Below are 26,462 nucleotides of genomic sequence, written 5' to 3'. Positions count from 1 at the left end.
TCTGTTGGACAGTTGAATTGAGTGGATTCGAGTCCCCCAATAGCTGTCAGTCAGCCGAATGGAGGGTTCGAGTCCCCCAGTAGCTGAAGGGGATCCTGGGGATCGCCCGAAAGATTTTACTATATTTGTGTAGAAACCAAAAATGTATTCAGTGTATGCGTTGTATATTATGGGGGTTTTTGTGTTTGATGTGTTAAAGCAATTGTATTATATTGTATTATAGTTGTGTATATATATATATACTGTAAATTTACCCGGTGTACTGAAACAGCGACAGGGAGAGAAACCCTGAAGGTTCAAAACAACCAATCAGTTAAACGCTGAAGTAAGCACACCGTGTAAGCAAACAGAATGTGGTGTTTAGGATTTCCATGGGAGAGAAAGAAAAGTTGGAAAAAATTGAAGAAATCGAAAAGAAAGAAACTGTTTAATTTTTGTTGTTGAATTTGTTTTTGTTTTTATTTGAAGTGTTTGTGCTAAGAAGGAGATGAGAAGTATAGGTATGGTAAAGAAAGTGAAAATGTGAAGTTTGCTAAGAAATGGAAAAAGAAATATCAGTGGTCAGGGAATTGAATGTAGATGAATGTGAGTAACTGGTGCAGAAGTTAGAAAGCAGCTTTCAAAACAGGAAAGAGAAGAAATTTAGAGAAAGAAAAAGCAAGTGCAAGAGAATGTTTTGATGAAAGTGTGAGAGGGAAACAAGGAAGGTAGAAAAGAGAGGAAGAAAGAAGGAGAAATAATGGTTATAATGAAACTACTGTAGGAGCAAGGCCAACCCCTCCCTTACCTGCCCCTCCTTTACTTCCCCTGCCACAAAACGAAAGCCCAGAATTAATTCCTGTAGTTCCCATAGCAGCCTCTAATGTCCCGGTAGCAGCCCCTGATATCAATGCCCATACCCCTGCCCAAACAGGTTCTCCCCCATATCATGGTCAATATGACCCTGCCAGAGAAACACTTAATCCATCGATTTTTGAGCCTTTGACTTTGTCAATGTCTCAAACAGCGGGGATGTTTAATATTTAGTTAATAAGAAGAGCATTTCATTGCCTATGGATTCAATACGTACTTAAAAAAAAATTTGTAGGGAATGTACCATTTGTATAAAACATATCCAGCTAAATTACTTGGTTTGTCTGAAGCAATTCCAAACAGCCATGACTGTGACTGTGTAGATACTATACAAACATTAAGTGTTGATGAATACTTAGACAATCTGTCATTTAAAAATTCCAATTTGATTGTTACAATGATGTTTATCTTTTGTGGACAAAAAGGGAAATGAAAGGCAAAATCACAAAAAACATGTGAATTGATGAATAACAGAAAACCTAACATTTATATTTATTTTTTGTTATGTCTGGGGAGCTGTGCTTAACTCTGGAGCAGGTTGGCAGCAGAGAGGTTTCCTGAGTTGTCCCGGGAACAGGTTGCGGTAAAAGCCCACCTGAAGGGAGATACCAATGAGGTAAAGGGAATACCCTTGCTGACCAGGCAGCTACGGTTGCCAGCCGCATGAACGGCAGAGAGAAACTTACTGCTCCAATGTGTCATCTATAGTGACAAACTACTCACAGCTCACAGACATAGCTGATTTTCAAATTCAATGCTCCAGAAAGGAGAAATGAGAACGGATTGAAAATAGTAAATTTTAACATTGATTTGTAACTGCAAAAGCCTTTTCCTTATTTGGTCACACAGATACACAATATTGGACGCTTAGACGTTTTTCAAATGTGTTTACATTTTAATGCAAATGGGAGAGGGGTTTAAGGAAACATGCAAAGGAAATTGTTTGCGGATGGGTAACTTGGCAAAAATAAAAATTTGACACCCCCAAATTCTATCAGTTTTAAGCAGAACACCTCAGGGATGTTTGTGAATTGCAGTATGACTTTATAACCTTACACCTAAATACAAGGGTTATCAAGATGCTTTAACTAATAGATTTTTTCGTTTGGTGTAAAGGTTTTTTCACAAAGAAAACTTTGCTTCCTTTATGGATAATATGACAAAATAATATTGTGCCAGGGCAAATGGTTTTGATATAAAAGTTATTTTTATATAACACTATTTTATATAACATTTTCTGATGTTTTAATTGCCTAATGGTTTCTATAGTTTCTATAGGAGTAAAAACTAGTTATTTTCTAGCAATAGTCAAAACAAGATATTTCCTAACAAATTTGTTTATACAAAGTTGTTTTTTCGCCATGGAGCTCTCTTGTTTTCCTGTTCTTTTGTTTTCTTTTGTTTTTATGTTTTCGCAGAGATATATGACGGCGGCCTTCAAGAAATTCACTGAAAAATTCAGTCCAATGGTCATTTTTAATTATTACGCTAAAGGGTATGAGCAATACAAAAAACCAATGTTATTCGCTGTGTTGATTTCTATTCTGATTTACAATTCAGATCCTTTATTCCATCCATCATTAGAACATCACAGTATTCTTAATTAGGCAATAACTTTAGCTCATACAAACACTAAGATGCCTAATAATTCCAATTGTTGGGTATGCACAGTAAATGTTTTCTTCAAACATCTACATCTGATATACACCAGGACTTCTGAACGCCAGTATAAGGGCGACGCCATGGAAAAAGACTATGCTACAACTGAGGATATGATACAATGGTTGTTTGGAGGGTCTTGGTGGGAAAAACTGTTGAAAATATTTGTTCCAATACTATCTGCTCTTTTTCTGATACGCATGCGTTTGACTTGTGTGATAAAATGCATTTTCAAGAATGACAAAGAAAATGATTAAATCTGTACTTACTGATGCATACTTCTTGGGTAATACTGCAGACAGAGAAGACTATAACTCTGTTGTTTGGAAAACTACTAAAACCTATGATGATAATGTGCAGAACAATTTCATTTGTCTATTGATGAAGGTTTAATCCTAAAGTACCTAAGAATGTAACGGGTTACAACCCGAAGTAAAGACATTATAAATGATAAACAGGAGGGAATGTTGGAGAAAATGTATTTTCTTATTACATATTATGTATTTCTTATGACATAATTGGATGTTTTATGTTATCATATATGAATGTATAATCCTTGGTTTAGATTTATGAATATATAATCATTTGTTTAGAATCATATTGTCTTACTAGCTACTCAGAAAACTGCCAAGGTGAAAAAGTACGTACAATGTTCTTTTGTTATCATATAACCTTTAGTAACTGCATCATCAAGTTACTATCTTGTTTTTTGGTAAAATGTAGTCAATACTATTTCTCTAGACTTAGCAAAATGTGTGATGTTGTTGCAATTATGAAAGTCTGTAAGGTTCAACCTTCGAAATGAACCGAGTGAACCAGTGATTAAAACCTAAATAAATACAGTCCGCAGAGAGGCTCTAGGCGAGAGACAGTTTAGATGTTTCCTGATGAGACATCTCAATCTGGGTTCTCCCTGCAGAATATTGTAACCTCATTCGTGGTCTGAGTGTGTCTTATTTTTGTTAAGGTTCGTAAATATTTTAAACCTGACAAGAGCGATCAGTCTAAAATAGATTTCCAGAAATGCGTTTTGAAAAGGATTTCAAACCACCTCTGGATGTAGCCTGAAACTGATTAGAAAAAAATGGATTTCATGTGTTTTTTGGCCGTTCACACGTGCTAAATGTGACTGGATCAAAATCGGATTTGGACTGACGTGTGTGAACAATGTCTATGTGTCTCCTTATATAAACTAGGGGTGGGTTAATACCCATTTTTTCATACCGATCCGATTTCGATACCTGAATTCTGAGTATCAACCGATACCGATCCGATGTTTAAAACACGGTTATTGTGTGCTTTTGTATGATGCATTTAATGTGTCGCAAGTACCACACCATTCAGTTTTTGTGACCTTAACTCTTTCACCGCCAGTGTTTTTAAAAAAGTTGCCAGCCAGCGCCAGCGTTTTTCATGATTTTCACCAAAGTTTAATGCCTTCCAGAAAATGTTCTTCTTTAAATATATAAACATACAATATACCAAATGAAAGAACAGACCCTCTGCTTTCAAACAAAAAAAAAACGTTTCATCCTACCTTCAGAGGTTCTTTTGTAATCAGCTTTTGAATATGGGTAGGGTTCTGTAAAAACACCACATTTTGAGCAAAAAGCAGAGATAATTCCATTTTTGTGACGGACTTTTCATAGAGATCCCATTCAGAGCGATCTTTAAAACAGACACGGACATGCAGCAGCTTGCCATAGGGCAATACTTCCGGGTTTAAAAAGTTGCGGGTTTATCTATTGCGGAAAGACGGAAAATCTCGTCATTGGCTGGGAAGCGTTTCTCTTGATTGACGAGATATCTCGTCAATGGCGGTGAAAGAGTTAAATATTTTTTTGAATATATTAGGAAGACTTTGAATATAGTGTATAAAAATGTTTAAGGTGCTTTTTATAATATAGCACAGTGGTCACCAATCCTGGTCCTGGAGGGCCGGTGTCTCTGCAGAGTTTACCTTAATTAGCTGCTTCAGGTGTGTTTGATTAGGGTTGGAGCTAAACTCTGCAGAGACATCGGCCCTCCAGGACCAGGATTGGTGACCACTGATATAGCATGACAGTAACAACCACGAGTAACGCATAGTATCGGATTTGGATCGGCCCCGTTAGTCCGACACCCAATGCAGCAAAAAAAGGTCCGGACCAAGTATTGGATTGCCCCACCCCTATATAAAACACCTGACATGTGCCCCTAAGTGATAAATTAAAATAAAATGATGTTTGCTTTACATCTCAGTCTGACAAGACCCTTCTTCTATGACCTGTAGGATTAAATATCATTTTAAATCTCATGACAGATCTTATGTTTACTGTAACATTCATCTGTTCGACCCCTGCAATGAAGCAGATTTGAGTTTCTGCTCTGAGCTGCACGCATGCAGTAAAGCAACACATCATGCCTGTCCATCTGTTACCTCAACCTGTTCACAAGCTCATTAACTTCAGTCGGTCTGCGCGCAAATCTGGGTGATCTGCGCGGGAGAGAGATGAGCATCAACACACGGACAAACAGTGAGTCAGAGAGACGGACGGACATATAGGCAAATATGAAAGTGAAAACAGATCTGAGACACAGAGATGTACAGACACAAGTTTGTGAAAAGGACTGTATCAATTCCTGTAATGGATTCCATGTTTTCCACAAATCAGCATGAGACTTTTTGTGAGTATAAGAGATGCATAGAGAGTAAATGTACTGCACCTGTTGGTATCTTTCAGGCCCATGTACGCCTGCGAGATCTCCTTGGCATCAGTCAACTTCTGCACATCCTCAATGTAGGGCAAGGGTTCAGTCATGGTCGCCTACACACAAACAGAATGATCAGATTAATATCAAATTAATACACAACTATAACATTTACTGGCATCACATTTATGTATCAGCACGTTAAAATAAAAAAAAACATACAATTTATATTTTTTTTTGCTGTGTTTTATATTATTCTTAGAAGAGGTCAATATAATCTAACAATCCCAGATAAAGATATTACCCCTAAAAGTAAATTTCATGGCATTGGATGAGACAATGTTGTTAGAAGAGCTGCTCAAATAAACAGTGAATAATGCCACAGAATGTGCCTGAATGTGAATGGATTAATAAATAAATACATATGGCAAAATTGAATTAATACTATATGACTATGTATCTATCTATTAAAATTAGTTGCCCTGAACTGTAATCTGCTCCCAATTTAAAGTAGGTTTCACAACATTCAACATAATCAAATCAAAATGATTTTTTTATTCTGACATGGTGGTGCTAAATCTCAAAGAAGAGTTCAGTTGTCTGACCATACCTTCTCATCCTGATGTGAGTAAAGCAGAAGACAGAAGAACAGATGAAGTTAGACATGTTTAAAGCCAGGGTTAATGAAGAGAACACTGACAAATATTAGTGCCCAAAAAACATGAACGTCACATGATCATGCAGGAGTAAAAGTATTGAACCTTGTGCTGCATGGCCTCTTTCTGACTGACGAGTTGAGATCGCAGGATAAGCACCTCCTCCTTACGCACCTCCAGCTCCTCATTGGAGGCGTTCAGCTGGTCCAGAAGAACCACGTACGCAGGAGAACCGGGAGCAGCGGATCTGGCCTCAGTCTGGCCTCTTAGAGACTGACGCATCTGATTTAGATTATGTTTCAACTTCTTATTCTCAGACTCCAGCTCCTGACGCTAAAAATGCACGAGAAAGTAAAGTAATTTATGTTAACTTTATTCTTAACCTTTCACTTTATCAGTATGGAATCATGTATTTTATTTTAAGCTGTGAAATAAAAGTTAAAAGATTTTGTAATTGTATAAACACTTTATTGGGTCTAGCTTTTTATGAAGACCTGCAGACCAGTGTGGTTTGGGCACTACAGTCAACACTTAACTGTGTGTGTGTGTGTGTGTGTGTGTGTGTGTGTGTGTGTGTGTGTGTGTGTTTACCTTGAGAGATTCATACTCCAGTTCAGCGCTGCGAGATTTCTTGTGTTCCTCATCATCCTGAAAGACAGGAAAACATCATTTCAACATCATCAATTATTTTTAAAAGCCTGTTTTACCATCTCTGTTTACTGAAAGACTTTTGACATTAGATTATTTTAGTTTAGGGATTATAAATTCTGTTAATATTGCTTTTTATTATAATAATTCAACTACAATCTTAAATACTTCATTATTTCATTTTTTCAGTATGTAATGCTAAGGTATAATTCATGGTTTTGATACAAATTCTCTATGTATGTTACACACCTGTTCTTAAATAATCTTCTCATCTTTACAGTTTTTCTGAAATGCTAAAACACTTAACCCCGATCTCTGAACCAAACACATAGTGGCCTAAACCTATTTGTCATATCATGCACTCTTATCGCAAAACTCTAAACACAAACTTCTGATTAAAACACACATTTCACACTGCAATGCACTTGTTTTATAAATGCTAAATACAGGCAGGCAAAAGTTGAACACAACTACAACACAGTTGTCATCAAGAAAACACAACAACTCAAAATTGTACACACTTTTATCTAATGGTAATTTTTACCAATTGTGTGGACTGGAAACAGTCTGAGAGGCAGATGAAGAGTATGAGGAAGAAAAGGACACCAGAGACGATGCAATTGAAAAAATTTGCATTTGGATTGCTGACTTTTTACAAAATACAAGTGCTGCTTACAGTAATATTGAAAACTTACTATTACTTGCAGTACTTACAGTAAAGTATTCACTATATTCACTGAACTAAACTTGTGATTACAGTAATAGAGATTTTTAACAGTATTTGTCAAGTGTGTTGTTATGTACAATAAAGATGTATTTTTCTGTAAGCAGATCTCCTGGATGTTGTGTTTTCCATTTTTTAAGGTAGTGTCTAAAGGATGCTTTGTAGTGTTTTATATTATAGACTTATGTGTGTATGATTTGAAAGCTTAGTTTGATTTTGAGTACAGGTGAAATGGTTTTAAAGGAATTGTTTGATTTTGCTAGATGAGTCAGGGGTTCTGTAAATTTTGTTTGAAAATTTGTGTTTAAGGTTTTGAGAAAATGAGTGATGGTTTAAAAAAATGTGTTTTGGCAATTCAGAAAAACTGTAATGGCCATTTTCACGTAAGATGGAAAGTTGTGCGTGGCTTAATATGTTACCTGTTATCCATCATAAAACTTGACAAAGTAAGGAATAAAAAATCCAAAATAATGCACACCAGACCTTGTACTACCTCATAGGTGTGCGTTTACTGAAAAATAATGCACACCAATATTAAGTTATTTAGCCAATCAGAATAAAGCATTCATCAGCCCTGTGGTATAAATTTGCAATAAAAACATTGTATTTTGTATGTATTCTACACATTTAATAATTTTCTAGGTTTTTAGCTGCTTTCAGACAATGCAACCTTGAGTACGTTTACATGCACAGAATAAGCGGATAACTATCAAAAATCTGCTTATAACAGAAAATTGTTTTCATGCGTTTACATGCAAATCAATAAGCCGGCTATGCAGACAACTGCGTTCACATGGGACTTGAATAATTATGAGTTTCTCGCAGGCAGTGATGTCACCACCTATAGTACACAATAGTCGTTCAAAAAGTCAACGACATATCTGTCTTAAGCTGTACTGTTGTATCTCTCCTCGTGTCTGCAGAACCTGTAAATGTAACATGAGCTTTTATTTTCACAGTTTCTCTGCCAACTGCTTTAGTCGAGCGGAGACTTTTATGCTTTACTTTGCGCTTACTTCCGCGTGTGACGTTTATCTTTCATACGCAAAAACATGCGCACATGGACAAAACCGTGAGAAAGCGGGTTAAGGTGTTTACATGCCACGCGAAATCGGCGTAATGAGCAAAAAACTACCTGTGCCGATCGGTTTTTGCTTACGCCGTTTATGAGCTTTCCCCGATTAAAGAAAACCGATTTACGCGTTTACATGACCCCACATGTTATCCGTTTATTAAGCATAATCGGCGTAAGACTGTGCATGTAAACACACTCATTGGTTCAATTCAGATGTATTTATATAGTGCTGTTTTACAATCACAGTAACTGAGCGTGTTTGTGTGTGTGTGTACCCTGGCTCTAGCCCGTTGAAACTGTTCCTCTCTGCGATCGAGTTCGTTTTGCAGTGACTGTTTCTCTTGCTCCAGTTCGGACACTCTCTTCTGCAGCTTCAGGAACAGAGACATATCCAGTATCCCTTTGGAAACATCCTGGAGAGAATAAAACACATCCCATAAGCACGCAATAATATACAGTATTTTTACATTACATCGTATGTTGAATAACTGCTATGACCTTAAAAAGTAATCTCATCTATATAGCATAAATATTCCTCCATAAACAAAAACATTCTTGAATATCATAAATGAATATCACCTCTCCTCCGCGAGACCCCTCCTCTGACTCGGCAAACTCTGAGTACGTGCATTCGGATTCGTTGCTGCTGTGCGTGGAGTCTGTGCGTCTGTGCCCAGGTTTGGGAATGTTCTGGAAAAAACACACAGGAGTGTTTCTTAAAATGTTGTTTTTTGATTATGCATAAATGCAATTTTAAAGGGATAATTCACCCAAAAATGAAAATAATGTCAACATTTACTCCCCTTCGTGTTACATTACTCACTGTGCTCTATAAGACGAAAAACAAATACTATGGAAGTCAATGGGTGCCACCAACGGTGTGCTTGGCATTATTTATCAAAATATCTTATTTTGTGTTCAAAAGAAGAAAGAAACCATCACAATTTTTTGTGACATTTTTTTGGGTGAACCATCCCTTTAAGTGAGTATTTGTAGTTTTATTCAACCCTCACCACTGCCAGGGTTATCTCCTCTTTCAAATCGTCGTATTTCTCCTCCAGTCGGAGGTGCTCTGAAAGCAGGTTCTGATAGCGAGAGCGTTCCTCGTTTAAATCGCTTTCTAACTGCTGGGTTTCCTCCTTCAGAGCCCTCTGCATTTTCTCTACAAAACACAAACATTACACACATTAAATAATGGGCCATATGATAGATGCCACTCTATGTGGTTGGTTTTGCTGTACCTGTCCACTGCTGGCTCTGTTCCTGGATCAGTCGGTTCAGGTCGTCTTTCTCGTTCTTCAGCAGGTGGTTCTGCTCTTTCAGTTCGGAGATCATCTGTCACAAACAACACACAATCGCAATGAACCTTTTGGATGACTTTACAGCCTGTGATAGTGAAAATGTGGAAGTGCGTCCGAAATGTCCTCATCTTTTATTTGAGAGTTTACAGTGTGGGTAAAAATATAGGGTGGGACTGTATTTGATTCATAAAGATTTGACTGGAGGGTGGGATAAGAAGTAGGCTAACAGACCCCACCCACATGACTCTGGTTACATTAACACAACAGAAATGTACCTGAAAAGTTATACTGTATGTACATGAAAGAGCAAACATTTATTTCTTTAGAGAAACATACAATTTCAGCTACTATCAATAAACCATAACCAAAATAATCAAATCATTTAGAGTAAAATTTTAATGCTGTAATTCACATAGACAATGGTAGTCCTTTAGGCTATTTATTTATAGTGTAGTAGTTTGTCCCATGGATTTCTAATATTAAATTCTTTACAGTAAACATAAGTTTCTTTTTACAAATTGAAAAAGTACAGTAGTCATATTTTATTGTCTATGGTAAATGCTGATAAAAGATGACAATGTGTAGTGAACTCAGAAAATGTATTTTAAAAAAGTGAAGCGTCCACTTTCTTGTTGTAAATTCAGCACTGTATAAATCTACAGTATGTAAGTTTTCTAGTCCTCTATCTAAAAACTAAGACTACAAGTATTTCTAAGCTCTAGTCTTTATCTCTCTCTCACCTGTGTGAATGTACAGGTTTAGTCTCTCCTCAGGTTTAAACCATCGAGCCGGTCTCTCTAAGCCCTGAGTCTATGGACACAGAAATGATTTCTGGGTCTTTAGACATAAACTAAACTCTAATAGGGTCTTGGCATAGGGGGTTACACTCACAGAACTAGAAAAAAGCAAAGATACTGAATATAACAAGGCTGGGCACTGCTATTACTATGAATAGGGGACGATATGACCACTCTGGTGAAAGAAGTCAGGAAAAAGAACCAATCACCCATTGATAACCACTAATGAATCTCTGGCTCTTAAGAGTCATGTGAAAAAAGTTTTTTTAGCACGGGATTTCCACACCTTAGTTAACTTAATGACGAAGACAGGGTGACGCGGGAGCCAGGAAGTATATTGCTATCTGAAATATTGCAAAAGACGGCGTTACAGGGACACAGGAAGTATGGCATGGGAGACACAGCGTCTCGTTCCCTTCTCAGAGAAAAACACTTACATACGTAACCCGAGACGTTTTCATGTGTCAAACACAATTATGCAACTAAAGCATTTTAGTATGAATCAACATTCGCATACAGAAGATATAAGCATTTATTTATATTTATGTACAGAGTGATCAGACTTGTCAAACGAACCAGGCTTTGGGAGTCAACGCACCCGAGCGCGGTTTGGATGGTGTGAGTACACCCTAAAGCGAACAGTCTAGAATTTTTATGATATTATCCTACACTACACAGGGAATAATATGGATTTTTTTCCAGAAAACTTCTTGCATAAAATAGATTCAAGCACTTTCAATGACCTGTATCTATGTATGTATATTTAAAAAAAACTTCCCAGGGCCTTGAATTATTTACCCCAGATTCACAAACTTTCAAGGATTTCAAAGACCCGTGGGAACCCTGTTAGCACAAATTTAGTTTAAAAACAAAACTTATGGAATAGTGGATATTAGGTTTAATTGCTGATCAGAAATATGTTGTTTAATTGTAATTGTAGCACACAATTTTTGAGATATCTATCTTTCCCCATTCAAGTAGATATCGTCTTGCGTGACTGAAATAACTGCCTGGTGGCGTTGAAAACATTGCCTCCTAGTGGTGGGCTTTGGTTACCCTCACAGGTTTAGAAAAACCTTGCAAATGAAGAGATTCTATTAAACTTCTTTATAATGAATTTTGCCTAGGAAATAAAACCGTGTATCTCATAAACAAAGGATAAAAAAGTAATAAACATCTGCAAATTAACATTTATTTCATTGCAAAAACAAAACGGGACTTCTGGGAGCACTACTGAGTGATGATTCAAATGAGTCAAACTCAGTGATTCGGACTTGAATCAGTTCATTTAAATGATTAGCTAATTCATGAAACTGAATCAGACTTTTCAGAGCCTGTCCAGTGGCGGATCTAGACCATTTCAACTGGGGGGGGGGCAATCTGGGGCCAGTTGTACTGTTAGAAGGGCCAGTTACATTTATACCTTATTGTTCTCATATCATTTTCTGCACTAAAGGCATTAACAGGCCAAATACCATGTTTATGCCACTGTCTAATTACGGATTAAAAAAAAACAAATTTCACAAAAATAATTTCACACCCCAAGGGCCACAAGGGGGTCCAAGCTTGTTGTCACAGGGGCACTGGCCCCCAATTGGCCCCTCCCTGGAACCGCCACTGGGCCTGTCCGAAGCTCACATATCCAAAAACAGGGCTGCGTTTTTCAAACTGTTCTACTGTTCACATTATATTAAGCACAACCAGGCCCGGATTGGCCATAGGGAGGACCGGGAGGATTCCCGGAGGGGCCGGTCTGTTTTTTTGGCAACGAGGGCCAGAGTAGTCATGCCACCGGGTTGAAGGTTGCTGCTGCCAGCACGTATCCAGCTCCATTCGCGTATGTTAACGCAGGACGCATTGGTTTCTTATGCTTTTCAAAGCTCTCGCCTGTGAACACGCGTTTAGTTTCAGATGCGTCTATATTTGAGTGCGCTTGCCGCGCGTCTAAATTCGCAACCTGAACGGCCACTAAAAGGAAAATTATACAAATCGTAATTTTTAAAAATCTAAGTCTTAGATGCAATAATGAATGCTCTATGAATAGTCATTATTATTCATCGTCTATTGATAACAAAAAACTATTTGATGCAAAACTCATCAGTTTATTTAAAACGTTTCATATGAAAATAATTTTTTCTCAAGTAAAAAAAGTCCATTAAAGTTTTGTTTTAGGTAAGAGCTTAATAATACAATGACCACGTTTACATGCACACCAAAAATGCGATTATTTCCAATAATGCGAGTAAGGTCTTAATCGCAGTAAGATGTTTACATGACTGGAGCTAACCTCTTCACTCCGGTTTACATGCAGTTTTTATTTTCGGATTATTCACACAAAGTTCAATGCAGAGCACAAATGATGAACTCACATATATGGTCCACTGTTTTAATTTACTTACGTTAAATGACAAACACGTTGTTATAGATATTTCATTATCCGGTGCCGTGATGAAGATATAAATATGACAGTGCCTGTAAAGGGCGTTCACATGATATAAAAATATAGTTTTAAAAATCGTTTTATATTAAAGATAATAGCAGAGCTCACACAACAACTATAACGATAGCGATTTTGGCACATGATGAACGATAAACCATTGACAGCCAATCAAATCTATTTGAACTTGAAGTGCACGCGCACTTAAAATGCAGCAGAAAGCTCATTCATTGCTGAGGTTTATAACATAAAATTACCTCAGGTATCCAGCGCTGATGCTGTGAAATTTTTCTACCACACTGACTACGCCAAAAGGTATGATATTATTACACAAACTACTACATTCATTCAGTTGAGGGCATCTGCTGGTTTCCCGCTGTGTAAATGCAACAAGAACAGCATATGTACATATTCAGTGACATGTAAACAATTGCAAAAAAAGTTTTTATTACAAGAAATATCCAATATTAGGTAATGCCGCGCTCGTTTTATCGAATTAGCATGAAGTTATCATTATGATGTGGTCACTAATATATTTATCGTTATACTTATCGTTATAATGTCATTTAAAGGTTTTATACACTGCTGTCGTGTTATTTGAGCTGTTTCTGAATGAAGGCAGACTGCTGACAGCGAGTCGTGTTGCCAGAGTTCATGTAAAACTTCCTAATGTCAAGATTAAAACGAATTTGTGATTAAGGTGCGTGACTAAAACACACGTGCACTTAATTAGTGCGGTATAAATGCGATTAAAGCGTTTACATGGACGCATACTGCGATTATAAACGGCGTACGCCACCTCTTTTAATGCGACTTTACTTTTTGCGATTATGAGCTTAATCGCATTATTTTTATCGAATTATTGCGTTTACATGAGGTAAAGTATAATCGCAGTATTGACAAAATCCCATTATTAGGGTGCATGTAAACGCACTGAATGTCTCTGCAAATCTTTAGTCTCTTCAATTGTTGCCTTCTAAATTTAATAGAACAGATGAAAGGTAGTACGACACATGTGAACATTATCACCGATTAAAAACCTTGCACGTGGTTGATAAAAAAAAAAATTCTTACATTTTTATATTAAAGCCATAAACAAAGAAGCATGCATTTAAAAAACATAACATTATTGTCATTGCACAGGAGTAAAGTTTAGGAATTTGATGATTGTCTTGCACGTGACCTTGTAACTCACTCACTTACAATGCACTTAGAGATTTTCGATCACTCCAGAACACAAATAGATCTACAGTGATTTTCATATGCTACTTAAGTTACGAAGCTTTTTGGAAACGGCCCGTATGTCTAAGATTATACATTTTTTGAGATCTACTTAGCCTTATGATGCTTTTGAGAAACACAGCCCCGGACCATGTGTGAAGTAAAAAAAAAAAGGGCAGGCCGCTGCCATGAAAGGGCAAATGGGACTCTTTACAGTCATGTTTAAGTGAAGTCTATGCCACTACAAATCCACAACACATGTACTACTTTAGACACAAATATGCTTACAGGCGGAAACACACAAACATCTAAATCAACAGCCTGTACCTGCTCCATCTCATCCTGGTATTTTTGTGCCCAGTCCTCGATGGTCTTCTTCTCCTTCTGTGTGTTCTGTAGGTCTTTACGCAGACGCTCCAGCTCCTCCAGGAGAGATGTGACTCGGTTGGCATTGTTTTTAGCCTCCTCTTCTGCCCCTCGCAGACGCGTGAGCTCTCCCCGCATACGCTCGGACTCTGCAGCATGACTGATCTCCAGACCGTTCAAGCGCTCGCTGACAGCACGGTTCTCTTTGTGCTAAAAACAAAAAAGATTCAAAGATTCCCAAGGCCCATTATTAAAGGAGTTTACATTAAACAGCCTCTCTTCTCTACAACTGGTTTAAATAAGTTACAGCATCTTCACATATGATGTAGTGTGGTACCTGTTCGTCTATCTTGCGCTGCAGTTGCATGATTTTGTTCTCCATACCGATGTTGAGCTTCTTGAAGTGTTCGACCGATCGGGCCTCGATCTTGAGTTTCTTGAGCTCGCGTTTGGCTCGCATGCGCCGGATGCAGCACTGCAGGTACACGATGGCTCGGAGCGACCGCTTGTACCACTGACGCGCCAACCAGCCGCGCACCATCTTCTGAATGATGATGGCCTTGTGCTCACGCAGAAGCTACACGGACACAACAAACACATTATAAACAGGAAAAAAACACAAACACATACAAAAAAAAGAATGGAAAGCACGAGAAAATTAATTGAAAGTCAATCCTTTGAAATGGTCTCAAAGTTAGTGTCTCTCACACCTTCTGCCTTTTTAATTTGCAGATATTACACATCCTGCTGCTACTATCCACTGCTGATCAACATAACACTGAACACAAGCAGAGAGAGAGAGAGAGATAGACGGATAGAGAGAGAGAGAGAGAGAGAGACAGTATTAATATGAGTCCAGCTGCTGTGGTCCATCAGTGGGGCAGTCCCTATACTGGAACAACCAGTAAGATCACATGACCGTATACACAGAGAGCTCACGTCATCACAACATCACCTCAGTTGTGCACCCGCAAACTGGTGACATCATGTCAATAATACTACATTATGTGTTAGACAGAAAATGATCAAAATGTTGCTATAACAAATCTGCTGTAATGCTTTTGTGAAATCTGACTAGTCACATTTACTAACTATATGCTACTAACTATACATCCTAATTATTTATTAAAGGAACATCACTATAAAACATATTTGTAATGGTACAGATTTAGTTTGTTTGGTTGTAAACCTTCAGTTTTTATTTCTCCAGGGATGTAGTACGCAGCTTTCACTGGTCATGTGTCTCATGCCTGAAATAATTCACTGGTTTCCAGTGTGTTAATTATAAACTGCCCTGCTAGCATCATGTGTTACGCCTGTTTCACACCGCATGCGTAAGCAACGCGTATGCGTAGCGTGAGCAGCGCGTGAGGAGAGCGTTTGCTGCGCGTGGCCATTGTGCTTTCACACCGGCTGCGTTTGCAGCACATACTGTGCAGTTTAAATAACAGTATAAAAATCTCAAGTTCACATTACTTTATTTTACATGCATTTATGAGCAAAACCTCTTTAAGACGCTTTTTGAAGGTCAGTGTAATTTATATAATTATATAATTTGTTTAATCCACATTGTTTTCGTGCTGTTCTGGTCGGTGTAATGACAGATATAGACACAAAACACAATTATAGACATAAAAAGCCCATGGCACATTATAAAATCTGTTTCTCTGAAGTTTTACGATAAAATAAAGAATTCACTCAGTGATTGACGGCATATAGCAGTCGATCGTGTTTCCCTTCAACAGTTTAAGCATAAGATTTAAATGTATAGATTAATCTATTTCTCTGAAGATTATTAAGATAGATGAGGACTCATTTGCTGGGCAGAAAGTGAATGAACGCAGTCTTCTGGCAACAGTGTGTTAATATTTCATTGCTTTCTTTTAAATTGCTCAAAGTCATGACTGTTTCAAACACACTTAGCTTCACATTCGTGATTTTATTGTAAAATTACCCTTTTTCGCGTCAATCCACGACCATTTAAACTATAAACAATGCCCTGTCACTTTAATTGAGCGTGAGCAGCGCAGCAAAAATAGAGCCGACGCCGAAACGATAGCAGCACTGCTGCTTCAGCGACGCTCCTGCCACGCAGGCACGCGCTGCTCACGCGTGCGGTGTACATGCTTTAACTTGTTAACATGGGCGCCGAAAAAAACACGCGCTGCTTACGCGCTGCTCACGCATGCGGTGTGAAACCGGCTCTGATACATGTTTGTCTCTCAATACGCATCCATGCAATTGTTTGTTTAAAAGGTTACATTATATTTATTTATATACGTGAGAGAGTATTTTCTATGCCTCACCGCTTTATAAAGCTGTCTTGCCATGTATGCTCTGAGTATGCACTGCATGACCAGAGCTGCGGCCTGTTTGCGTTTGTAGGACGTCCTCTGTACATACATGCGCTGATACTTCTGGATTACGATCGCAGCCCGTGTGCGACGCAGGAATTTGGCGAGGCTGAATACAGAAAACAATGTTAAGGTTGAACTGTACTCTGTACAATGATGTGTGTTTGGGTCGTGCCTACTATGAGATAAATCCCCTCACCAGCGGGCCTGGTATCCACGGACGAATCTCTGGATGGTTGTGGCGGCGTTCTTCATGCGCAGGTACTTCTTACGTGCCAGCCAGCAACGGATGGTCTTCTGGATGCGGATGCAAGCGGCACGCAACTTATCAGCACGCAGTTTCTCCAGGTACGCGACCTGTCCGGCCCGGAAAAAGATCTTGGTTTTCCCGAACTGGTACTTATCTGGATCCTAATGGATGAACGAAAATAAAGGAACAATAATCTTACTGCAGTTTATTAAAACAATGTAAGACTATTAAAAAAAAACTTTTTTTGAAGAATCAAGAAAATGACCCTGGTGGATGAGTGTAATAAATAACAGATTTCCATAAAGTTACATTTAAATATAGTTTACTGCATAAGTTAAAGTGATAATTCACCCCAAAATAAAAATGCTGTCATCATTTAGTCACCCTCAAGTTGTTTCAAACTGGTACAAATTTCTTTGTTCTGCTACCCACAAATATATTTGTAACCAAGCAGGAAGCAGGAGCACCATAGATTTCCATAGTAGGATAAAATATTATGGAAGTCAAGGGTGCTCAACGTGTCTCCATGCACAGTCTCTACTACATTTACCTCACAGAATGATCATCTTTAAGGTTTCACAGTGTTGTATATATAATGTGACTATACCGCAGTGTATTTTTACTGCACAGTACCTGCACAAGTTTCTCCAGGACGTTCTTGCAGGTCATCTTCTTATCTGTCAAGACATCTTTCTGTTTCATCAGGACACGATACCTGCTGAAGAACTCCTGATACGTCCACCTAACAAACAACAGCAAGCACACATACAGTAAAGATGATGTGCTTGACAAAGGTCATGCAGTATGGTGACGTTTGAATATTTAGAGTAGGATACCTAGATGGGAAACCAGCAGCAGAGATCCGGATGGTTTCCAAAACTCCACATGCACGGAGCTGTTGTACTGCCCTCTTAGGATCAAACCTGGAAATGAACAAAATCAGGACAATAATATACCAGAAACAATGTGTTCATGTAGCCCATTATAAATACATCAAAATGTACTTTCATATAAGGACTGTTCAAAAACATAAGAGCAGATTTCAGTGTTGGGAATCTCAAAAACAGAATCTTAGAAACAAGTCGTCCAAAAATTAGGGTTGTGTTTCTAATGAACAGTGGCAGCTGGTGACTTATGTTCCAAAAGGTGCATATTCAAAATATGTGTTCATTGCAACATGTGAATCTATGTGCATCATGCGTCATGTCAAAATACCTGCCTGTTGCACACGCGTTGAAAGGGTTTATGATAAAAGAGATGTCATGTTTATGATATACCGTATATAAGACGACCCTGAATATAAGACGACCCCCAATTTTCCAGACTTATTTTTGGGAAAAAAGAAAATTATTTTATTTGAAAATTCTAGTGATAATTCATTGGAAAAACATTTTAACACCACTTATTAAATATTTGGATTAATTTGTCACAAAATAAAGTGCACTCTGTCAATGAATGAGTTGACAAAAATGAATAACCTTTCCACAAAAATGTAATAATTATGTAGGCCCATGTATGTATGTAACACTGGTACTGTGAAGTTAAGGTCGGGTCTAAACGTTTCACGTATGCCTCGGACACGGGAAAGGAATAATAATAGCGGCATTGGGTCTCGGGTAATTGACAATGAATGTGTTTTTGCTGAATGGACCCTAAGACCCGAACTCTCTCGCATGTGTGCGTAAATGTCCTTTTCAAACCTCTCCTCTGTTTGCCAAGAGCGCTTGCAAAATTGTGTGACTGGCGGTAGGTTAATTTTCATTGAGATAGACATGTCAGTCAATTTAAAATGTAAATTTTTGCGGTTACCTTGGTGTCATCGTCAGATAAGTATAACAAATGGAGCTGCTCGCCAAATTGGTTGCGAGGCCACCGGAGTTTCTTTCTGTCTAACTGCTGCATGAGGGTCTGCAAAATGCACACACATCAGTGCCGTTCACATTCGGGTCCAGTCGTGTTAAAAAATTGCCACGTCTCGGGTCGGGTCTTTCTTTAAAAAAATATATTTATGTACGTCGGGTTCAGGTATAAAGTGATCTGGGTCATTTTGGGTCAGGTACATTTCTTTGGACCCGAGAAGACCTCTAAGTGTGAAGAAAATAACCATCTGCTTTTAATCAAACACATCTAACCTATCTTGTTGGCGCCCTCTACTGTTTCACATGAGACACTACGATTTGTGTATCTTAACATTCTTTTGAATTGTTTTTCTGAATTTTCTTGCTCTAATCTGAGACTTTTACATTTCTACCCAACTCTCACTCTTTAAAAATCTATCTTTGTAGTTAGTGTCATTATTCTCAGAACCTATGACTAGATTATGTTTACAGTAAGGTTAAGGGAACAGAATGATAAAAAACTGACGTGAAGGCAAATTTGTGATCGTTGGGTTTGATGCAGCGAACGTAATGTGGTGTAGTGGCATTCAGCGTCTCCATCAGCAAATGCAGAGAATTCCGGAACTAAAGAAGAAGAGAAATTGAAAGATTTAACAAATGATTTCCGCTTGCATTTGTACTCTTATTCAGTGTCACTGACTTATATATCTAACCAAAAATATCAGGTAATAATAAATATAGGTAAAACTCTGTTCACTAAAAAAAGCCAAGCATCCACCTGCAGTCCGACGGTCTTCTTGTGCTCTTTGCTGGATTGACCAGCTTTGCTCTTGACTGGTTTAACACTGAGACGAGTGCGCCCTCCAGGGGCAGGAGCAGCACCTGTCGGACTCGTGGCTTTCTCCACATCCTGAAACAGCTCCACCAGCAGGTCAAACTGGGAATTACAGCCAAGACAAACTTAACATTCATGCCTGCCTGGTGGACCATATAAATACTGTTATTAACCAGAGATGCCTGACTGATAAAATTACAGCTATTAGATCTTACAACACAACTGAATATATCAACTTAGTTTTGGTTAGGAGGCCATAAAGACTTTGCAGCTAAATAATGTTTGTCATTTCTCAATCCTGTACACACAGAGTTTGGTTATTTATAGAAGTGACAACTGCATGCAAATTTCCCAAAATTTAGGCAGGCTGGTTAAAAAACTCTTTGTTGCTAAACTTACTCTTATCTATAATGTTTCGTGTTAACATCAGAATAGACCAAAATTATGTCAGCCAAAAAGTTCAGGATGGTGGGAGCAACTAATTCATAACATATATTTCTGCAAGTTCTACCAGATGCAAAATGTTAAAGTCTGGTAAATAAGTTTCTCCAAGTAAATCAGTGCTTTGTTTTTTGGACAATTGTTCGCATTGCACCTGGTAGGCACTGAACTGTTGCCATCCATCTTTATGTATAGATGTTGACGTCACTTCAAAAACCTTTGCTGTGTGTACAGGGCCTTTGAAAAGTGAGCTGCTATGAATACGTTACTTCTAATGACCGTATGTTTAACCAAAATAACAGCACACTGAGCAAAGCACTATTACCTATGCACAAACAAATCCTAAGAGAAACTAATCGTTATAGTGTGGGATAGTAATGAAGAGAAAAGGCCTATACTCAGATCCCTGGGGTCTTGTTTACATTGATCATGAAGAGTTTGATCTCTAAGGGATGATAGCACTAGCGCTGGTACTAAACAGCATGCAGCTCAAGTAAAGCAGAAGCATCCTTATGCGACACAGGTCAAACAAACAAACTCCAGATTCGACAAAGCGAGCCCATAGGTTAAGGTGCTTTCATTATGTCTGAGCTATTATTAAATTTTGGTCCACATATGTACACGTGTTGGGGGCAGAGCGTCTCTGGTGTCTTACAGTTTTATTAGCATCTCACACTATAGAATAATCACATCCCTTGAGCTCCAAACCCCCCCCCCCCCCCACCCTTCCTATGACGCGTATTATTGTGGCATCATAAAAATCATTTAAGCTTGAAAGCCTTGGAATAAGCTATAATAAAACTCTTTACCTTTGTCTTTTTGCATTTGACAGAAAAACAGACAGGTTTAGAGTGAGATTTTGGGGTAAAGCAGTAACCGCTGGCACTGGTCCAGTTGATATCCAAACAGTTTGATTCAGCAGCAGAGTCTAAGGGCACTGGAGTTTGTTTGGATGATGTGAGGATCTCTGCAAGGTTCTGACTGAAGCAGATTTCAATTTCCAAGAGAATTAATGCAATACTGAGATTGTGTCTCTCATAGCAGAAAGCAGCAGCCTGAACATGCTGAGATAGAAGTTTCTCCATCATACACACACACACACACACACACACACGCGCGCGCGCGCGCACACACACACACACACACGCGCGCGCGCGCACACACACACACACACACACGCGCGGACACACACACACACACACACACACACACACACACACACACACACACACACACACACTTTTGCAGCATGCATCCAATCTAAATGTGCAAATCTATTAGTTGTACTAGAGAGAGAGTGAGTGAGTGAGTGAGTGAGTGAGAAAGAGAGAGAAAGAGGGGGGCATGACTTGAGGCATTTGCTAAATTTTACCTTCTGCAGTTGTACAGGTTGTCATGGTCACAAACAACACATAGACAACATGACATGATGAGAAAACAGAACAGAATTAAAGATACAGAACATACAGACTCATAACACACTCAGATGTATATACAGTCATGAAGCAGCTCAGACACCAGCAATAAACCAGATACCAACCATCATTTCTGTTTGCCTTTATTTTCATGATGAACTACATTATAGAAAGATTGGGCTACAAATAAGATTGTTAAAGATTGTCACTTTAAGTTTTCCACTGTCCATTTATCATCTATCATCTATCTATCATTCAAAAAATCTTCGAGTTAAATGAATCATATTTTTACACAAACACACATCTCAGCTACAAATGAACCCTTAAGGGTGGTTTCGCGGACAGGGATTAGTTTAAGCCAGGACTAGGCCTTAGTTTAATTATATAATATAACTAACTTTAACAAACATGTCTTACTAAAAACATTACTTGTGTGCATTTTGAGGCAAAACAAAGGGCACTGATGTGTTTTAAGATATGTCAGTGCAAGTTGTTTTCAGTTTGGACAGCTCTAACATTTATTTTAGTCTAGAACTAGTCTAGTCCCTGTCCGGGAAACAGCCCTATAAAGATTGTTTGTGGAATCTACTGTTTGTACATCTGTCTGTATTACTGTAACAAACCCTGCTGTGTACACCATGTTTTCTAGCTATCAGTTATTAGTCGTTGTTGAAATGTTTCGCAATGGTGATATGTTTAAGGTAACAAGTCAGTGATTAAGATAATATACGGTTGGATTTGGTTACTTACACACCCAACTCAGCATTCGAAAAAATAACATATGATAGAGAAATTGACTTTCATGCCTCAAAAACACACTTTATCCAGTATCTTAAAGAAAACACATGAAAACATTTCGCAAATTCACAGGAGATCAATAGACCAACAGCACAGATTGCTCAGCCCAACTAACTGTGTTATTAACCCTGTGTTAGGTTGTGCCCCACTCACTCCTACACTGAAAAAAATGATTCATTCAATTTACTCAATTTTTTAAGGTGAGTGGTTTATTTTATTTAAGCTAAATTTAAGCAAAAAAAATTGAAAAACAAAACAAAAAACTTTTGTTTAAATGTAGCTTAACATACACTGTTTCTGCATTTCTGATGTTAATCTGGAGTACCTATAGAGTAGTATGACATCCTTTATATCTCCGAAGACTCTTTAGTTTAATCAGATTTATAAAGAAATATTAGCTTTACAGAATCTTTCCGATAAAGTACGAAAAAATGAATAAGGAGGAGTTATACCGCGGGTGGAGCGAGTACGAGTCATGCAACACTATACAACACTGTTTAACTTATGATTCACTACATGTTCGTGACATTTATATAATATGCACACGCCTATTTCCAACATAAGACAGAAGTCTTACTTACCGCATGCAACTCATGACGCATCAAACACACACGCAAAACTCCGCTGCTACCCTGGATAATAAACTATATCCATTGTTTTCATAAGGCTGGATTTCTTCTCCTTACATCAAAAACACACTTCTTTATTCGTGCCATTGTTGAGTTTTGAAATTAAACAAAGCTGTATCGCGTGATAAGATATTTGCAAGTTCTAGCGTCTCCCGCTGATTGACAGGTGGGCGGGGTTTTCCAGGGAAGTGCCCATATAAAGAAGTGAAACGTTATAAAATCCCCTAAAACCTCAGTTGGACCTGTAATCGAAAAAACTTTCAGAAACTTGTACGAACCCTGGGGAAGTGCATTTGGCACAGAAATACTCTGTAGCACGACCAACTGCTTTTTTGACACTTTGCCTACGTTTAGCATGAGGAAACAACTCTATAACTGTGTTAATAAGTCAGAATGCTTGAAATACCATTGAACCCCCCCCTTAAATAAATTGATTGTAACCACTCACCTTAAAAAAATTTAGTAAATTGAATGAATCATTTCAATCATTAAAACATTGAGGCAAGCATTTGTGGAGCTAACATTAAAGTTTGTCTCTTTAATTTAAATCTAATTTCTTTAATTCATGCACAACTCTAAAAACAGATTCATTGAAATAAATTATAAATGCGCGACTGACACTGAAGAGATTCAGATTTAAGGAGGACGGTGGATGTATTGCTGGTGTCTGGCTTTATATGAACATGACAGATGAATAGTGTTGAACAGTACATGCAAGCAAACAGGATAATATGAACAGATGATCAATGATATGAATGTGAACCATGTGAGACATGGAAGCTGACCTGTGACCTGTGATGCAAAAGATTTGCATTAACCACTTAAAGACTGATCATGTCAAGTAGTTGAGCTGATATTAATTGTTAATAAGACTTTAATGTAAAACTATTAAGACTAAATCTGTCAGTCTGCTTATTTGAGCTGTTATTATTAGTAGTAGTACAGCATGTGTTTGCTCTTACCGTACTGCCTCACGCTGAGGAGAAACAGTGTTTGAGAGCATTCAGAAACATAACTGTACCAATTTAAACTCTACCAATCTATTCAATATCATTGAATCATGCTGGTACCACCACAGCACTATGTTGTAAGTGTTACTGTATATTGGCCACAAGCTGTTCAATTTGGGAATTAGTTTCATCTATTGAGTCTTTCATCTGGTATAAGAGTCTGACTGCCTGTGTACGGTTCAATGTCTTCCTAGAAAACCCACTAAACACACCCTGACACCCCGAGGGCACAGCTGACAGCGTGAAGTATGCAGTATGCAGTAGGGTTCTGTCTGAACACCTCGGGTACTGCTGAGTCACGCTGCCAAAACAAACCATATCTGTAGACACCTCACCTTAAGACTGTGAGAATACTGTGAACTATTTCCAAAAATGTACAAGAAAGAGATTTAGAAATGAACACGTCTCTTCTTTAGTTATGTGTAAGTATCTTGCACCATCTTTAACCAGCAGGTGGCGTCTTTCAATTGACCTTTCTACGGAAGTCAAAGTCTGGTTTGTGTGGTTTCTATACAGTTAAAAACGTTTCTGACATTTTTAAGCACTTTTTAAGATATTTTAGCCTTAAGCAGATGGTGCTTGAGACATGAAGGCTTCAGGGATGTGTTCACTCACCTTACTGGCCTTCAGGACGTTGATCTGCTCTTCATTCACCGTATCTTTATTCTTTTCCAGAAAACCATCACATTGATACTCCACCTGAGATAGAGAGACATCTGAGGTTATCTTATAGCAAAGACAAACCAAAAATGTGATTTCAAAGATCTCAGCTGTTGCTCTTAGTCAGCTGTGAGGTTAAATGCACATCACCTGCTGCTCAGATTCATGGGAACTGTGACTGTGTGTGTGCTATTTAATATCTGTCACACTCTCTGAATGTGCCCATCATGGTTTCCTGACACAGATATCTGATACTGCTCTTAAAACAGATCTGGACAGCAGCGTGAGCTCATTTAAGCACATCAAGAACAAATCGAGCTGATTCATGAGTGTCACTGCTATTTAGCTCAGTCTGCATTTATAACACTAACGTGGCTGCGTCCCAAATGGCATACTGTGACAGTAGCTACTGAATTAGATCTCATAGACCAGGGGTTCTCAAAGTCCGGACTCCGGTCCGGATCCGGACCCGACGGCAACTTGATCCGGACCCGCGTCAACTTCATATTACAAGTGCATTCATTTCTATGTGATTGATTAAATGTGTGCATTTGCTATTTTACAAATGCATATTAAACTTGTAAACCATTCGTTTAGTTTTTTTTCTTTATAGATTTAAGAGTATTCCTGGTCCGAAAATAAAACGAGTTATTTAAACATTTCCTGTGTGACGCTGTAGCCATCACACTCAGATATTATGTACAGCTACTTCATGTACTACGGCTTTTGATCAGTCCTTACCAATCACTGTTGGTTTGAGTCGTTTAAAACATGCATTTAAAAAAGCAACACTCGTCAAACATAATCATTAAACATATTCTTTATTATCATGAAAATACCTGAAAAGGTTTGAAGAACAGTAATATAAATATATCCTTAAGCCATTTCCTGGAGCTCCTGCACAAGTTTCTGCACAAGAGCGCCCCCTGGCTTTTGGATGTAGCGGCATTTCACCGTAATTCATTGAGAAGCATAGCAAGCAAGCATCATCAGCCAATTTATAGGCGCACCCCTAATTTTGGTCAGTGTCTCTGCCTACCAACCACACTATTTTTTGCCATGGCTTATGCATATGATGGAGAACAAACTGTGCCATTTCTCTAATTAGGTTGCTCTGTATTTTGCACCTGGTTACTTTTGGCATATTTCTTGTGTTTATTTTTTTTATTTTTTTTTTACTTTAAATGCAAAAAACACTTATGTTTTTCCCAAACTATTTGTGTTGATTCGTTATATAAACAAATGATTTACATAAAGTTTTTCCGGACCTATGAAAATTATGGGAATTCAGATTTGGACCTTTGAATGTAAACTTTGAGAACCCCTGTCATAGACCGTTTAAACAGTAGGTACTATATATCAGTGTCTCAGTATGAATAATTTGAATGAATTCGGACGTACTACATCTGCCATGTTGATACATCACGTCACAAACGTCATCATAGCAACAAGTTAGTCGTTAACTGGAATGCGAAATGTAACCAAAAGGGACAGCTGTTTAATATATGCATCTGAATAGAGACGTGTTATCGCTTTTGGGCTTTTTTTATAAAACAATGCCCCTCCGTCGTCTTCTTCGTTGGATAACTCCTCTCCCGGGGTTCCATCGAATGAACACTTCGTAATCTTGCCCGACCTAGTAGGGCATTTGGGTACTTTCACCTACTGCTTTTTAAATAGTATGAATTAGGACATATTACCCGCTTCCCTATATAGTATAAAAGTAGGCGGTTTCGGACGCAGCCTCTGTCCATGTAGGCTGATGCCTTGTCCCATCAGAAACAGGAACTACATGTCATGTGTGT

At 38.2% G+C, this 26,462-nt stretch overlaps 1 protein-coding gene across 3 annotated transcripts in view; it reads right to left on the bottom strand.

The window, feature by feature from the left end:
- Positions 1–26,462, bottom strand: part of myo5aa (myosin VAa) — an 84,721-nt gene that overhangs the window by 29,084 nt on the left and 29,175 nt on the right. For 2 of the 3 annotated variants that reach the window (XM_073815721.1, XM_073815722.1), the window contains exons 14-29: positions 24,613–24,696; positions 19,648–19,806; positions 19,396–19,493; positions 17,868–17,954; positions 17,665–17,773; positions 16,981–17,192; positions 16,734–16,890; positions 14,765–15,004; positions 14,389–14,637; positions 9,547–9,640; positions 9,319–9,467; positions 8,885–8,995; positions 8,581–8,718; positions 6,450–6,506; positions 5,964–6,191; positions 5,218–5,318 (exon numbers count right to left, since the gene is read on the bottom strand). In XM_073815721.1, the coding sequence (XP_073671822.1) occupies positions 5,218–5,318; positions 5,964–6,191; positions 6,450–6,506; positions 8,581–8,718; positions 8,885–8,995; positions 9,319–9,467; positions 9,547–9,640; positions 14,389–14,637; positions 14,765–15,004; positions 16,734–16,890; positions 16,981–17,192; positions 17,665–17,773; positions 17,868–17,954; positions 19,396–19,493; positions 19,648–19,806; positions 24,613–24,696 (2,273 nt within the window). Of the gene's footprint in view, positions 1–4,930; positions 4,988–5,217; positions 5,319–5,963; positions 6,192–6,449; positions 6,507–8,580; positions 8,719–8,884; positions 8,996–9,318; positions 9,468–9,546; positions 9,641–14,388; positions 14,638–14,764; positions 15,005–16,733; positions 16,891–16,980; positions 17,193–17,664; positions 17,774–17,867; positions 17,955–19,395; positions 19,494–19,647; positions 19,807–24,612; positions 24,697–26,462 lie in introns of all 3 variants that reach the window. The other variant, XM_073815720.1, reaches the window with a different exon arrangement.

The sequence above is a fragment of the Paramisgurnus dabryanus genome, chromosome 9 (genome assembly GCF_030506205.2).
Source record: "Paramisgurnus dabryanus chromosome 9, PD_genome_1.1, whole genome shotgun sequence".
NCBI lineage: Eukaryota > Metazoa > Chordata > Actinopteri > Cypriniformes > Cobitidae > Paramisgurnus > Paramisgurnus dabryanus.
Note: the sequence above shows the minus strand (reverse complement) of the source record. Positions and strands in the feature narration are given on the sequence as shown.